Source organism: Delphinus delphis, chromosome 15 (assembly GCF_949987515.2).
Source record: "Delphinus delphis chromosome 15, mDelDel1.2, whole genome shotgun sequence".
NCBI classification, from domain to species: Eukaryota; Metazoa; Chordata; class Mammalia; order Artiodactyla; family Delphinidae; genus Delphinus; species Delphinus delphis.
This window is the reverse complement of record NC_082697.1, coordinates 52,896,685-52,912,449: the sequence shown is the minus strand read 5'-3', so window position 1 is coordinate 52,912,449 and position 15,765 is coordinate 52,896,685. Positions and strand designations below refer to the sequence as shown.

At 45.4% G+C, this 15,765-nt stretch overlaps 1 protein-coding gene across 6 annotated transcripts in view; it reads left to right on the top strand.

Moving 5' to 3' along the window:
- GLYR1 (glyoxylate reductase 1 homolog) overlaps positions 1 to 15,765 on the top strand; it is a 36,419-nt gene that overhangs the window by 17,825 nt on the left and 2,829 nt on the right. Inside the window, exons 7-16 of one of the 6 annotated variants that reach the window (XM_060031689.2) lie at positions 369 to 425; positions 1,373 to 1,423; positions 1,513 to 1,586; positions 4,620 to 4,719; positions 9,774 to 9,868; positions 10,566 to 10,662; positions 11,375 to 11,537; positions 11,856 to 12,035; positions 12,352 to 12,476; positions 13,578 to 13,703. In XM_060031689.2, coding sequence (XP_059887672.1) covers positions 369 to 425; positions 1,373 to 1,423; positions 1,513 to 1,586; positions 4,620 to 4,719; positions 9,774 to 9,868; positions 10,566 to 10,662; positions 11,375 to 11,537; positions 11,856 to 12,035; positions 12,352 to 12,476; positions 13,578 to 13,655 — 1,020 coding nt within the window. In that variant the 3' untranslated portion in view covers positions 13,656 to 13,703. Of the gene's footprint in view, positions 1 to 368; positions 426 to 1,372; positions 1,424 to 1,512; positions 1,587 to 4,619; positions 4,720 to 9,755; positions 9,869 to 10,560; positions 10,663 to 11,374; positions 11,538 to 11,855; positions 12,036 to 12,351; positions 12,477 to 13,577; positions 13,704 to 15,765 lie in introns of those variants that run through there. The other 5 variants (XM_060031685.2, XM_060031687.2, XM_060031684.1 and 2 more) reach the window with 5 other exon arrangements.

The window sequence follows — 15,765 nt, the reverse complement described above, 5'->3', positions numbered from 1 at the left end:
AAAATCCTAAGATCAGAAAAGTTTGAGAATTTGGTTTGGTCTGCTGGGTCATCCGAAGTGACTGGTGAATGCTGGATTTAAAAAATAGTATGCTTTTAAAATATTATTCCAGTGTTTGGGAATAATTTATCCACCAACCTGGCAGAAACGTTCATTCTTTTCCACTTGAAACCAGTTTTCCTCCAGGTAGAATGGGCATCGTTTATGAAAGGCTTAGACCAGCAGTGGGAGAAGAGTTTCCAGGCAGTTGTGAGAATGAGCCCAGCTCCCAGAGGTGTTTCAGCCAGAGGAGAAGCTGGTTCTCAGGTAGAAGGAGGTGACCTGTGTTGGAAGATAACTTGTTTTATTAAATCATTTTCTGGTTTCAGCCTGTTAAAGATGCAGACCCTCATTTCCATCACTTCCTGCTCAGCCAAACCGAGAAGGTAAGTTGTTCTTTGAGGTTCTTCATCCTTGGTCAGGAGCTGGCCTGAGGGGAGAGTCCTGCTCCTTTGGAACCTCACCCTAGTCTGAAAAGTTAGTCTGTACCTGTACTGCTGCCCAGAGCAACTAGTTAAGTTTAAAAGTTACATAGAGGACCACTCGTGAATCAGGCACTGTTAAGATTAAAAATGGGGCTTCCCTGGTGGCGCAGTGGTTGAGAGTCTGCCTGCCGATGCAGGGGACACGGGTTCGTGCCCCAGTCCAGGAAGATCCCACATGCCGCGGAGCGGCTGGGCCCGTGAGCCATGGCTGCTGAGCCTGCGCGTCCGGAGCCTGTGCTCCGCAACGAGAGAGGCCACAACAGTGAGAGGCCTGTGTATCGCAAAAAAAAAAATATTAAAAATGAACCCAAAAAAGCTTTTAAAACTTAGTGGCTGTGTGGTTGAGATATTTGCAGTTGCCTTCAGAGTCTAGGATGGAATTGAAACTTCAGGAGCTGTCGACCACCCACAAGGTAGCCAGTGCTGCTGGATGAAGGCAGTCTCCATGAGCCCTGGGAGTGTGGGGGTAGTTTCCCCAAGTGTCTACAGGGCTGTCGGTTAGGCTGAGCCCTGATAGGATCTGCTGATGGTATGTGACCTTGGAGTTGGACAGATCTGTATTCCAAGCCTAGTTATACTGACCAGGTCTGTAATTCTGGGCACATGACCTAACACCTCTGATTTTCAACGTCATGATCAGCAAAAGCATCTTGTAGAGCTGCGTGAGAGCTGAATGAAGTGACGCAAGTTAACTTTTCATGTGTGGTTTGGAATTCAGTAAGGTTGGACACCAAATAAGTTTTTGATGTTAACTTCCCGCTTTGGGCCTAACCTTAATAGGGAAATTGTAATGAAGACTGGTTAAATGTTCAGTTTAATAAGTGGTTTTCTCATTTCTTCTTTATTAGCCAGCTGTCTGTTACCAGGCAATCACAAAGAAATTGAAAATATGTGAAGAGGTATGTATGTTCCATGCCTCCTCATTTTTATTTTCATTGGGGCCTCACATGGGCAGGCTGACCTGACGACTTGTGCTTCCTTTCCCTAGGAGACTGGGTCCACCTCCATCCAGGCAGCAGACAGCACGGCTGTGAATGGCAGCATCACACCCACAGACAAAAAGTAGGACCTTTGATGAAGAGGCTTCCTGTGCCTCTGGTTCTGCTGGGGCCAGAGGGTGACCTCAAGGTGGCTTGTTAAGGGTTGTGTCCCAACCGTTGCTGGGACTAAATGGAAAGAGAAAGGGAAAGTTGTAATTCTTACGACTTGCCTAGGAGTAATTTGACTTGTGGGAGACAGAAGCTGCCCTATAAATGTACTGTGGATTTGGCTTCGTGCTCACCGGTGAGTCTCCAAGCAGGGAACACTTGGATCAGTGGTTCTTAGACTTTCCTGTGTCTCAGAATCACCTTGGGGAATTCCCTGGTGGTCCAGTGGTTAGGACTCCGAGCTCTCACTGTCAGGGACCCAGGTTTGATCCCTAGTCGGGCAAGTAAGATCCCACAAGCCTTGCAGCGTGGCCAAAAAAATAAATAAATAAAACAGCTAACTTAAAAAAAAAAAGAATCACCTGGAAGGCCTCTCGTAAAGCACCGATTGCTTGACTCCACCCGTAGGATTTCTTGATCAGTAGGTCTGGGGTGGACAAATTCCCAGATAGCTGCTGGTGCTCATCAGGAGACCATGCTTTAAGAACCACTGTCCTTGGCCCTGGTGGGGGCAAAAGATGAAGGCAGCCCGTTGTCCTGCCTTCCCTGGCTCTCCCTGCTGTCGCCTCCCTGTCCTTCCTGTGCACCTGCCTGCTGCTCTCCACCCCACCCAGACAGGTGGGGGACTTGACTGTGGTCCCCAGGCCTTAGCTTGCATCCACACTTGCCTTTGCCTCAATTCTGACAGCTAGTTGTATTGTTGGAAAGGGTTCTTGAAGAAGGAGCATTCTCTTGAAGTACGTAGCTAAGTCTGAATCTCCCATCTGAGTCTTCTATAGGGTTCTTTCTCAGACTAAAAACAGTGTCTTTTACATTATTCATCACTTTTTGTACTGTTAAAGTCACTTGTTCTGTCAGTTATATTTAGTGAACTTCCTTAGTGGAGTGAAGGAGCTAGAGGCATGTTATATGCTAATAAAAAGAGGAATGGGTATTGCCCATTAAATTAATGAGGATTTTGTTGGCTTTTTTAAAAAATCCAGCTCTAGGCCAAGGACAGAGTCCAGTGTTTTCTCCCATCAGTCAAACCCTTTTTTAACATGAGTGTAAAGCCAACTACAGAGCAGACCAGCTGCCTCGTACCCAGTCCACCTGGTCCACATTTTCCATCTTGCCTCAGGGACACCATGAGGGACTGTCAGTTGCTGTGTTTAAAATGCATAAACTTTATCCCCAGGTCTTCTAGGTGTCCTGAAACACCAAGAAAAGGAAAGAGAATTAGTATGTCATGATTTAGAATCATAGGGAAAACTTGTACTACCCAGATAGCTGTGAATGACAAAAGATACCTCCTTGTTTTTAAGCTTTGGCTTGAAACTTAATGGTCAAGGGTGCCATTTGGTGAGGAAGGTGGTGGTGGGTTCCATTTTCAGCATTTGGTTCAAATGACTTAGAGCAGGCTGGGACAGAGAGTATGAGAGTGCATATTCCAGCAATGATAGCGGAACCTCTGAGCCAGTTTGAAAAGGTGGCTGCAGATATGACTTGCAGGAGACTGAAAATACTGAAAGGATAACACAGGTCAAAGTGAAGAAGCTGCAGAGGATCTTAGAGCTGAGAGAAACACAAGCTGAAAACAAGAACATGAGGTAATAAATGAAGAAAGAGGACTTCCCTGGTGGCGCAGTGGTTAAGAATCCGCCTGCCAATGCAGGGGACACAGGTTCAAGCCCTGGTCCGGGGAGATCCTACATGCCGTGGAGCAACTGAGCCCGTGCACCTTAGAGCCCGTGAGCCACAACTACTGAGCCCACGTGCCACAACTACTGAAGCCTGCGCCCTCTAGGGCCCACGTGCTGCAACTACTGAGCCCATGTGCTGCAACTACTGAAGCCCACGCACCTAGAGCCCATGCTCCACAAGAGAAGCCACCGCAGTGAGAAGCCCGCGCTGCAACAAAGAGTAGCCCTGGCTCAAAGCAACTAGAGAAAGCCCACGTGCAGCAACGAAGTCCCAACGCAGCCAAAAAATTAATTAAATGAAGAAAGAGGCATTGTTTAGCCATGTCTCATGCAAGGAGAGTTACAGAAGTGCAAGAACCAAGAAGAGACATTTGGGCAAGGTAAAATCATCTATAAAAGCATGTAGCAGCTTGTAGCTCCCAAGTTCTAGGGGTTGTAGGAAGGAGCAAGCTGTAGGAAGTGAAGGTAAGCCAAACATACTGTCCACCTGAGTACTTCAGATTCAGAAGGATCATAATGGGCCTGCAGTTAGAAGGCGTGGTGGAGAGAAGGACAGGCCAGGGTAGAGAAGCAACGGGAGGAAAGAGGTTCAGGAGAAGAATCCATGCACTGGGAAAGAAAGATTGGTTCCAAAGCTCAGGTGAGGCTTTGAAGAAGCGAGGCAAGGCCTGTCCCTGCTGACGGCACGAAGAGTGCAAAGGTGGTGCAGGGCGTGGAGCTGGGAAGGGGAGGTGAGCACCAGGATGCTGACTCCTGCAGTTGAGGAAGGTGGCTGGCTCCGTACTTACTTCTCCTGTTAACTTGTCATGGATCCCAAGGTGCTTTAAATTGGCATCTCAAGACCTATGACTCGAGGTGGCTGATCAGGAACTGTTGCAGGATCTGAAGATAAATGTCTGCCTTCTCACTGTAATGGAATTGTAAGCTCAGACCTTCTATCAAAGCAACAAGGAAATGATTTGGAAGATTTGCCATAAACCATATGAGTCATACTTCTTGCAGTGGCAGTTGAGGATTTTAAAATGCCTGTTTAAACTTATGAACACTTTTGAACAGTGGCATGATAAGAAAAGGCACGCTTTGCCTGCACTACCGCTGGCTCTGCAGTGGTGGTGTCAGCACACCACAGAGCAGCGTTCCTGGTGGTCTGAGGTGAGGCTCCCCAGGTTTATGAGGAAGCAGAGCCTGTGTGGCATTCAGGATCTCACCCTGTCCTCCCCCACCCCACCCCCCACCTTGAACTGATCAGTCTCTCTCTTTTTCAGGATAGGATTTTTGGGCCTTGGCCTCATGGGAAGTGGCATCGTCTCCAACTTGCTAAAAATGGGTCACACGGTGACTGTCTGGAACCGGACTGCAGAGAAAGTAAGCATTCATAGTGGTGCTTGTTGGATGGGGTGGGACAGAGCCTTGACCCTTGGGGTAACTAAGGATAGGACTCTCCCTCCTGTCTCTCTTCATCGTTCTGCATGCCATGGAGTAGAAGCCAAGCTCTTAGTTCAGGCAGGTGGGGGTGTAGATACACCAGTGTAGGACGTTATCATAAAAACTGAACATTTAAAACACCCAGGGGTATAAAATGAAGTGGAAATTTTCCCTCTCTGCCATTACCTGAAATAAGTAATAGGAAAAAAACCTGTCAGGTTTTTCCATTCACATGCAAGAGTTTCTGTGTGTGTGTGTGTGTGTGTGTGTGTGTGTGTGTGTGTGTGTGTGTGTGTGTGTGTGTGTGTAATCATTGATATGGAGAGTGTGTATCAACAGATCTGCTTCGTCCTTGTTAATGGCTGCACTATGTTCTGTGTTTGGATTGTATTAACAGCACCGTGCCGTAGAACATTGTGTGGTGAAAGAGATGTCCTATATCTGCACTGGCCTGTGTGGTAGCCACTGGCCACATGTGACTCTTGAACACTTGATTCATGGCTAGTAGACTGAAAAATTTTAAATTTTGTTTCACTTAAAAATAAACAGTCTCCTGTGGCTAGTGGCTACCATATGGGACAGGACAGGTTTAGAAGTTCTTAACCTCAGGTGGTCCATGGATTCAAGGGGTCTGTGCATGCCCTGAAATGGAATTCCAAGTCTTTTGTAATGGAGAGAGGCCAGGCTCCCATCAAGTTCCCATCCAGGAAAAGGTAAAGAACCATAGTCTAGGACTTACCTGGTGGCGCAGTGGTTAAGAAACCACCTGCCAACACAAGGGACCTAGGTTCAATCCCTGGTCCGGGAAGATCCCACATGCTGCGGAACAACTAAGCCCATGCGCCACAACTACTGAGCCTGTGCTCTGGAGCCCACGAGCCACAACTACCGAAGCCTGTGTGCCTGGAGCCCGTGCTCTGCAACAACGGAAGCTACCACAATGAGAAGCCCGTGCACCACAACGAAGAGTAGCCCCCACTCGACGCAACTAGAGAAAGCCCACGCGCAGCAATGAAGACCCAACACAGCCAAATAAAATAATTAATAAATAAATAAATAAAATTAAAGAAATAAAGAACCATAGTCTAAGTACCAGAAAATTAAAGCAGTGTATTTGCCAGGAACGAAGAGACCAAGAAAGAACCAGCCTCTTGAGGAACAAGGTGTGGCTAAGCATATATTTGTGAAATGATGGGGTGAGCATCCCATGTGTGTAGCAAGGTGAGAGCTGGAATGAAGGGAGGTAGTAGAGCTGGTGGATTTGAATAAACAAAAATGTTCTAGGCAAAGTAAGAAGTTCACTTTGTTAAAACCGCCCTTTTCAAGAATAATAAGGAACTGGTTGGAGAGTTGAGGGAGCCTGGGAGAAAGGGCACTGAAAGCCATGCTAAGAGATGTGGGCTTCAGGTGCTGGGCATTGGGTAGGTGCTGTGGGGCCCTGAGTCAGGAGTGAGATCTCAGAAGCCCTTTCAGCAGATATTTCTGATTCAAGGCCAGGGTAACCAGGAAATCTAGACATGCATACTTGCAGAACATCGGTAGAATCTAAGGGTTTGCATTATAAGTATGTTCCCATTTGATAGAAGTGCCTCGGGTCATCCTGTTTTCTTGATTGGAAAGCTTAATTGTTATAAACGTGGCCATTCTTTCCAGATTAATTTATGGGAAGACAGTAGAGCAAAGCAATTATGAACTTGGGCTTGGAATCAGACAGCTCTGCTGCTTACCCTCATTTCTTTCAAAAGGAAAAACCAGAAGAAAACAAAATTATTAACATAGATCTTTTTAAGTCTGTCTTTTTAAGGAAAAAGGTGAATTTTTTTTTAATAAATTTATTTTTTTTTATTTTTGGCTGCGTTGGGTTTTCATTGCTGCACACAGGCTTTCTTTTAGTTGCAGTGAGCGGGGGCTACTCTTCATTGCAGTGCGCAGACTTCTCTTTGCAGTGGCTTCTCTTGTTACGGAGCACAGGCTCTAGGTGCACAGGCTTCAGTAGTTGTGGCTCACGTGCTCTAGAGCTCAGGCTCAGTAGTTGTGGTGCATGGGCTTAGTTGCTCCATGGTATGGAGGATCTTCCCAGACCAGGGCTCAGACCCATGTCCCCTGCATTGGCGGGCAGATTCTTTTTATTATTTATTTATTTATTTATTTTTGGCTGAGTTGGGTCTTTGTTACTACATGCAGGCTTTCTCTAGTTATGGCGAACAGGGGCTACTCTTCGTTGTGGTGCGCGGGCTTCTCATTGCGGTGGCTTCTCTTGTTGCGGAGCATGGGCTCTAGGCATGCGGGCTTCAGTAGTTGTGGCTCACAGGCTCTAGAGCGTAGGCGCAGTAGTTGTGGTGAACAGGCTTAGTTGCTCTGTGGCATGTGGGATCTTCCCCGACCAGGGCTTGAACCGCTGTCTCCTACATTGGCAGGTGGATTCTTAACCACTGCACCACCAGGGAAACCCAAGATGAGTATTTTTTTTAATTAGTTTTTATTGGAGTATAGTTGTTTTACAATGTTGTATTAGTTTCTACTGTACAGCAAAGTGAATCAGCTGTACCTATACATATATCCTCTCTTTTCGGATTTCTTTCCCATTTAGGTCACCACAGAGCATTGAGCATAGTTCCCTGTGCTATACAGTAGGTTCTCATTAGCTGTTTGTTTTATACATAGTAGTGTATATATGTTAGTCCCATTCTCCCAATTCATCCCAGCCACCCCATGAATAGTTTTTGATAATACTCCTCACAACAAAAAATAAACGAAAAAAAATTGAAAAGTATGCCAACTCGTTTTTTTTTTATTTTTTGGAATTTAAAAATTTTGTATTTCTAAAAATTTCCCACTACCCTAACAATTTTTATGTATTTTTCCCTAGTTTTTGTGGGGGGTTTTGGGGGTTTTGTTTGTTTGGTTTTGGTTTTTTTGAAGTATAGTTGATTTACATTGGTAGATTAGTTTCAGGTGTACAGCATAGTGATTCAGTATTTTTATGGGTTATATTTCATTTAAAGTTATTATAAAATGATGGCTATATTTTTCTATGCTGCACAATATATCCTTGTAGCTTATTTAGTTTATATATAGCAGTTTGTACTGTCCCCTACTCCTATTTTGCCCCTCTCCGATTCCCTCTCCTCACTGGTAACCACTAATTTGTTCTATGAGTCTGTTTCTTTTATTTATATTCATTTATTTGTTTGTTTTTTAGGTTCCATATATAAGTGATAGTGTAGCGTATTTGTCTTTCTCTGTCTGACTTATTTCACTAAGCATAATAATACCCTCTAGGTCCATCCATGTTGTTACAAATGGCAGAATTTCATTCTTTTTATGACTGAGTAATATTCTTCCGTGTGTGTGTCTGTGTGTGTACCACATCTTCTTTATTCATTCATCTGTTGATGGACACTTAGGTTGCTTCCATATTTTGGCTATTGTAATGCTGCTATGAACATTTGGGGTGTGTGTATCTTTTCAAATTAGTGTTTTTGTTTTCTTTAGGTATAAAACCAGGAGTAGAATTTCTTGTTAAACAAATAGTATAGTAATGATTTAAAGATTTTTAAATAGCTCACAAAGAGGAAACAATTAATAAACAGAGGTATTAAAGAGATTCAGTAATCAGGAGTAATCAGAATATATCAAGCAGAAAGTGGCCATTTTTGGCTTGTTAAATCATCTAGTAGGACAAGTTTTTAATGTATTTATGTGTACTTATTTGTCGTTTTTAAAAAATGTGCTCTGTGTTGGTGATTTGAGACTTTGCCAGAGATCATTATAAATGGACACAGCCTTATTCGAAAGCCATTTGTCTACATTTTTTAAAACCATTTTTGGAGCCTGTTATATTCTACTTACAGAGATCTAAATTCAAAAAATAGAAGAGATGGATATTTGTTGGGCTCATTTACAATTAAAATCAGGCCAGATATTGAACTGCAGGAGATCCATTAGGTAAACTCAGGTATATATCTCAGTGGAGTATCCTGCAGCCATGCGTTATAAACAGTAATTATGAAAGTCTATAATATTGATAGATGTAATCATATAAAATGTTAAAAATTAGATGCAAAATAATAGGTCCAAATTATTCTAAATACTTTTTTGAAATGCCTTTAGAAAAAGGAAATACAGGGCTTCTCTGGTGGCGCAGTGGTTGAGAGTCTGCCTGCCGACGCAGGGGACACGGGTTCGTGCCCCGCTCCGGGAGGATCTCATATGCCGCAGAGCGGCTGGGCCCGTGAGCCATGGCCGCTGAGCCTGTGCGTCCAGAGCCTGTGCTCCGCAACGGGAGAGGCCACAACAGTGAGAGGCCCGTGTACCGCAAAAAAAAAGAAAAGAAAAGAAAGAAAAAGGAAATACAGCAAAATGTTAATGATGTATTTTGTTATGAGATGTTCTAGTGATTTTAATTTTCAGAAAAGAAAAATTAGTGCTTGTAGACCCCCCCGCCAGAAACAATTCAGTACGGAATGGCAACCTGTTAGCCCAAGCCCTGCTTCCCCAGCTCACAGGGCACTGGGTAGATTTCACCACAGCCAAGACAGCGACAGCCACAAAGAGCGGCAGACAAGTACTATTCACATCCTGTTCTTCATTCAGAAAACCTTCAGCAGACGTTTGTTTTGTGCCTCCTGTGAAGTAGAACATGGAACATCCTCCTAGGCAAGACTGGGGACTTCCCTGGCAGTCCAGCGGTTAAGACTCTGCGCTTCCACTGTAGGGGCGTGGGTTCAATCCCTGGTCAGGGAACTAAGGTCTCACATGAGTGTGGCCAAAAAAAAAAAACCACAAGACTGTGCTTAAGGGGCTTCCGTCCACTTCCCTGAGCAGTCAGACTGCCCGCTGGGGTCCCTGGCTCACAGTCTCAGCCTCTTGACTTGGAAGGCCACTCCGGAGGACTGAGCACTGCATCTCTGGCCTGGCTGGTGTGTGTGTTGTGCACTGCCTGCAGCTCACATTAGGATCTGTGACTTTTGCAGTGTGATTTGTTCATCCAGGAGGGGGCCCGCCTAGGAAGAACCCCCGCTGAAGTCGTTTCAACTTGTGACATCACGTTTGCCTGCGTGTCGGATCCAAAGGCAGCCAAGGACGTAAGGATCCCCTCCCTCCCCTCAGCGTCTCAGGTTGTGGCCGGGAAAACTGGCTGGCCTCCTCCCCTTCTCCCCTGAGCACTGAGTGAGTGTTTGCATTGGGGGAGGGGTGGGGCGGTGGATTTCCCATTTGGGGGCCATCTCCCATTGTGAAGGGTGTTTGCATAGATTGAATACAGACTTCCTTTAATTCAGAACAAAGAATGAAACTGATGAGGGTCCCTGAGGTCTGTGCTGAAATGTGAAATGGTTCCTGACAGGCTAATGTATTCCTGTTGAGCTGGAAGCTTTGGTGTGCCTGTGGTCCATGTGACAAGTTCCTATGTTTAGCTATCGCTGTATTTGTATGCTTTAAAAGTTCAAGTGCAGTAGTCATCTTGTTAAACTCATGACTGGACTAATCCAAGTAAATCCAAAGAAGCCAAAAAAAATAAATAGTGAGGTTCCATCTTTTCAATGGGAGGTTTTTAATAAAAAGAAACACACATGTTCTTTTTGAAGATAAATGGGAGCATACCATAAATTCTCCTCTTTCCCTTGCTTATTTACATGCTCTTCCCTTTTGAGCCTTAATATTTAGCTTCTATTGGGGAAATGAGCCAAAAAATCAGCAGGACGCTGACCTTAGGTCTAAGGGGCTCCTGGGTGTCTGGCTGGGAGCCTGGGCTATTGCTTCTCCCTTGTGTCCCCACAGCTGGTGCTGGGCCCCAGTGGTGTGCTGCAAGGGATCCGCCCCGGGAAGTGCTACGTGGACATGTCAACGGTGGATGCTGACACAGTCACCGAGCTGGCCCAGGTAGCGGCCTCATTCGGGCTGGCCCTCCAGCATCCTTTCAGTTGGAGCCCAAGACCCAGGCTAACCATGCCGAAGAGTGGGCAACTTAGTTACTCTAGAGCCAAAGCCAGAGACTTTGGGACTAGCCTGTCTTCACTCTCTGCCTTCAGATCTACAGCTAGTCTGAGTGGCTGTGAAAGGAGACTTGTTTCCTGGCTGGGATGGGCATTGGGTCCTATAGCTGCCAGCCTCTCAGAAGCCAATCTAGGCTGCCAGCAGGGCCTTTTTGAGTTAAGCAGCTTTCTACAGATACTAGCAGAGTATTCCACCACGCTGAGCCACTGGGCCCAAGTGAGGGGGTGGTGATTTGTGGCCCATGTGCATTCTACGGGTGGCTAAAATCAAGGTAGGACAGTGTCTTTAGGAAGTGTGGTCAACCACGCCATTGGCATTGTCATGTTGGTTATAGTCTTTGGTCTTTGTGAGAAATTCCGAGTAAATGGGAGCCTATGAGGACACCCCAGCTTCTCTCTGTCTACTGCATGTGATTCAGGCACCTGGTGGAGGACAGTCTGCTGACCCTCCCATTGTCAGTCCAGCACCTTGGTACGGGCATCAGCTTTGGGGCCTCGGCGTGGAGGGTCAAGTGCTCCTGCCCCAGTATGCTCCTTGCTTCCTGCCCAAGACCTTCATGAGAGGCAAGGCCTCCAGAAGCTGTGACTTTCCTTTCCAGGTGATTGTGTCCAGGGGGGGCCGCTTTCTGGAAGCCCCGGTCTCAGGGAATCAGCAGCTATCTAATGATGGGATGTTGGTGATCTTAGCGGCCGGAGACAGGGGCTTATATGAGGACTGCAGCAGCTGCTTCCAGGCAATGGGGAAGACTTCCTTCTTTCTAGGTAACATGCCTGCCCACCTGTCGGGCCACTTCAGGCCTGGAGGCTGGGTGGGCCACATCCCCTCTAGACCGCCCTGATGACACCGTCAGTCCCGCACGGCCTCTCTGCCTGGGGCCCCCGTGGGAAGGTTTCCTTTGACTTGCACAGTCAGTGCCTGGAAGGAGGAAGAGCCAGAAGGGTCAGAGCCAGTTCTGTCAGGGGCAGGTGAATGGGGCCTCCCCTGGGTGTAGAGGTGGGTCCAAGCAGGGGTGAGGGTGGGCAGAAAGTCCCTCCCCACAGGATTCTTGGGATGTGACCACGATTCTTTGCCCTGGGCAGGTGAGGTTGGCAACGCAGCTAAGATGATGCTGATCGTGAACATGGTCCAGGGGAGCTTCATGGCCACCATCGCTGAGGGGCTCACCCTGGCCCAAGTGACAGGCCAGTCCCAGCAGACACTCTTGGACATCCTCAATCAGGGACAGTTGGCCAGCATCTTCCTGGACCAGAAGTGCCAAAGTAAGTTGCCTTTGGCCTCTCTTTTGCGTTTTAGTTTTGGTTGAAGCTGGGAACTGGGTCAGGCAGATGTCACAGAACAGTGTCTTCTTCAGGGGCTCATTGTGTGTGAATGATGCACCCACTCCAGTCAGTCCAGGCCCCCAGTCAGAGAGCATCCGGAGACATGGTAGATAGGATTTGGGGCTACAGGCTGGGAACTTGTCTCTTGGGTGTCCAAGGGGGAGGAAATGCTAGGTATTGACCTCTGACAAGACTCCAGGTGGTTTCTTATTTAGGATCCTTTCAGATCTTCTGATGAATGACTTTCCCTCCTCAGATATCCTACAAGGAAACTTTAAGCCTGATTTCTACCTGAAATACATTCAGAAGGATCTCCGTCTAGCCATTGCGCTGGGTGATGCCGTCAACCATCCGACTCCTATGGCAGCTGCAGCCAATGAGGTAACAGCAGGAGGCCGCGGTGCTAGTCCCAGCAGCCCTCCTTTGTTTCCCTTGCACTCCTCCCTCTGCTTACTTTGGCTTGGCTTGGCTCTGTGTCTAACCTCTCAAGGTGGAATCTTAGGTTGCTGATTTTAGACCTTCCTTTTCTAAGTATATTTCCTCCGAGCCATGCTTACTTCCCTGGGAGTTCTTCTTTGACCTGTGGATTATTTGTCAAATACAAATAAAAACCCTGAAGGGTTTCCTAGATACCTAATGGTTATTGATTTCTAATGTATCTCTGTGATCTAAAAAAATATACTACATATGGATTTTAACTCTTTACATTGATTCAGACTTGTTTTGTGGCTCAGCAGATGATCTGTCTTGGTGGGTGTGCCATGTTCACTTAAGAAGACTGCGTGTTCTGCAGTTGGGTGCTGTGTTCTGCACATATCAATTAGGTTGAGATGGTTGGTAGTATTTTTTCAGATTATCTTTACTGACCTTTTTCTCTAGTTCTTTCAATTGCTAAGAAAGGGATGTTAAAATCTCAAGCTGTGATTGTGGGATCATGTTTCTCCCTTTAATTCTGTCCATTTTGCTTGATGTCTTTTTTATTGGGCTCTTAGCCATTTATGCTTGTTATGTCTTCCTGATGAATTTGCTCTTTCGTTATTAAGAAATGTCCACCTTGATCTTTGTCTTGAAGTCTGTTGTCTGATTCTCATATGGCTGCTGTAGCCTTCTCATGCTTACGATTTCCATGTGATGTATTTTTTTCCATCCATTTACTTTCAACCTTTGTTTTAAAATTGTGTCTGTTGTAGACAGTCTATAATTGGGGCTTGCATTTTTATCCATTCTGACACTGTCTGCCTATTAATTGGATTGTTTAGTCCTTAACATTTTTTTTGAATGACATCTATTAAGCACCTACATAGGCACTTTTTGGAAACAGTTTTTTAGAAGTTCAGTTTTCTTATCTCAATCTGATAGAAGTATAAGCTTAAAAAAAAAAAACAGCTGAGCAATATTTGTCTTTACTATAGAATTACAATAAAAACAACATTTTGGGCTTCCCTGGTGGTGCAGTTGTTAAGAATCTGCCTGCCAATGCAGGGGACACAGGTTCGAGCCCTGGTCCGGGAAGATCCCACATGCCGCGGAGCCTCTAAGCCCGTGCGCCACAACTACTGAGCCTGTGCTCTAGAGCCTGCAAGCCACAACTACTGAAGCCCGCAAGCCTAGAGCCTGTGCTCTGCAACAAGAGAAGCCACCGCAATGAGAAGCCCGCGCACCGCAACGAAGAGTTGTCCCCGCTCGCCGCAGCCAGAGAAAAGCCCGCGCACAGCAACGAAGACCCAACGCAGCCAAAACATAAAATAATAAAATAAATTTTTAAAAATCTACATTTTGTGAAACACGTACATACATGAATCACACAGATTCATTTATTTTAGAGACTCTGTCTTCCAAGTGCTATAAACTATATGCATTTTTATTCAAGTTAAATAGAGGTTTCAAGTAGCTTGTTCTATAGAGACAAAGAAGAAGTAAAAATACACAGTACTGGGGAATTCCCTGGCTGTCCAGTGGTTAGGACTCCTTGCTTCCACTGCTGGAGGCCCAGGTTCCATCCCTGGTTGGGGAACTAAGATCCTGCAAGCCGCACAGCGCAGCCAAAAATAAATAAATAAATAAATAAATACACAGTACTGTTCTTTTCAGACCTGCCTTTTCATGGTTTATAATCTTCTGTCCTTGAATTCTGTGTCTCTGTCCTTCCTTCATGTGTCTGAACATCTCAGAGTACCTGTTTCACTCTTCCAGTTTGAAGTACAATTTCAGGTTCCTCCTTTCTTACCTTCAGGTTCTCTCTTGGTAGTGGAATTCCTCGTGTGTTATATAATTTTTCGTTGATGAGTTTGTAACTGTGGTTACTTCTGAAGGGTTCCATGGTGGCTTGTGTTGGGAGCACTTCTCTGTGAGGTGATTTCCACTTGCCTCTCCCTTGACTACAGGATTCGTTGGCTTGGAAACAGACATTTTGGTTAATTTCTTGATGGAGCACGGCACTTTCTGGCCACTGTTTGGAGTTCAGGATCTTGAGGTTAACTGGTCCATTAACATTTAGTCTTTGTCTTGAAGTCTGTTGACATGTGGTTGGATTTAGAGCTACTCTTTTATCATTTGATTGCCATTTGTCCACTCTGGCTTTCGTTTGTCTGTTCCTCCTTTCTTTTGGGATATCCCTTTTTTGGGATATTTGAATATATTTTAGAATTCCATTTTATTGGGACTTCCCTTGCGGTCCAGTGGTTAAGACTCCGCCCTCCCAATGCAGGAGGCCCGGGTTCAATCCCTGGTCAGGGAACTAGATCCCACATGCCACAGTGAAGATCCCGAGATCCTGTGTGCCACAACTAAGACCCAGCGCAGCCAAATAAATAAATATATATTTTTTTAATTCCATTTTATCTATTGGCTTTTTAACAGTGCATCATTTTTGTCTTTGCTCTAAGGATTGCTATACACCTCCTTAATTTCACATCCTAGATTAGACCTCTTTACATAAAATGTAGATCCATTTACCTCTCCCTCCCTCATCTTCTAAGACAGGGTTTTTCAACCTGGGCACTATTGACGTTTTGATGTGGGTGCTCTCCAGTGCACTGCAGGGTGTTTAGCAGCATTCCTGTCCTCTACCCACTAGATGCCGGTTGCACCCCCTCAGTTCATAGAAGGTGTCTCCAGACATTACCAAATGTCACTCCAGGTGGGGCGCAAAATGATCCCGGGTTGAGAACCCCTGCTTTAGAGTACAGATGTCCTATGTGTTACATTTGTCTTTGTTTTAAACCCACCATTGTCAGAATGTCTTGCTTTAAGTAGTCATATGTATTTTAAAGAAATTCAGAGAAAAAATAAGTTCATATTTCTCTAATTTACCATTTCCAGTACTTTCCTTTCCTTTCTGAAGAATTGAATTTCTCTCTGGTATTGTTTTCCTTTCAGCTGGAAGAACTTGCTTTAGCATTTCCTGAATGCAGGTTTGCTGGCAATGATTAGTTCTCATTTATCTCAAAAGGTCTTTATTTAGTCTTCATTCTGAGTTGACAGCTACACCTGAGCTGTAGTGGACATCATGTTTAGAAAAAGAAAAAAATGCAGGCAGCCAACTGTGTGGGAGGAACCTGTGTCCAGCTGCATTTTTTCAACATGACTGGATGTTGTGCTGCCCTTGTTAAATGATGGCTTTTTAATTTTTCTCACACTCTTTCATATTCGTCTAGTACCTTTAGGGTGG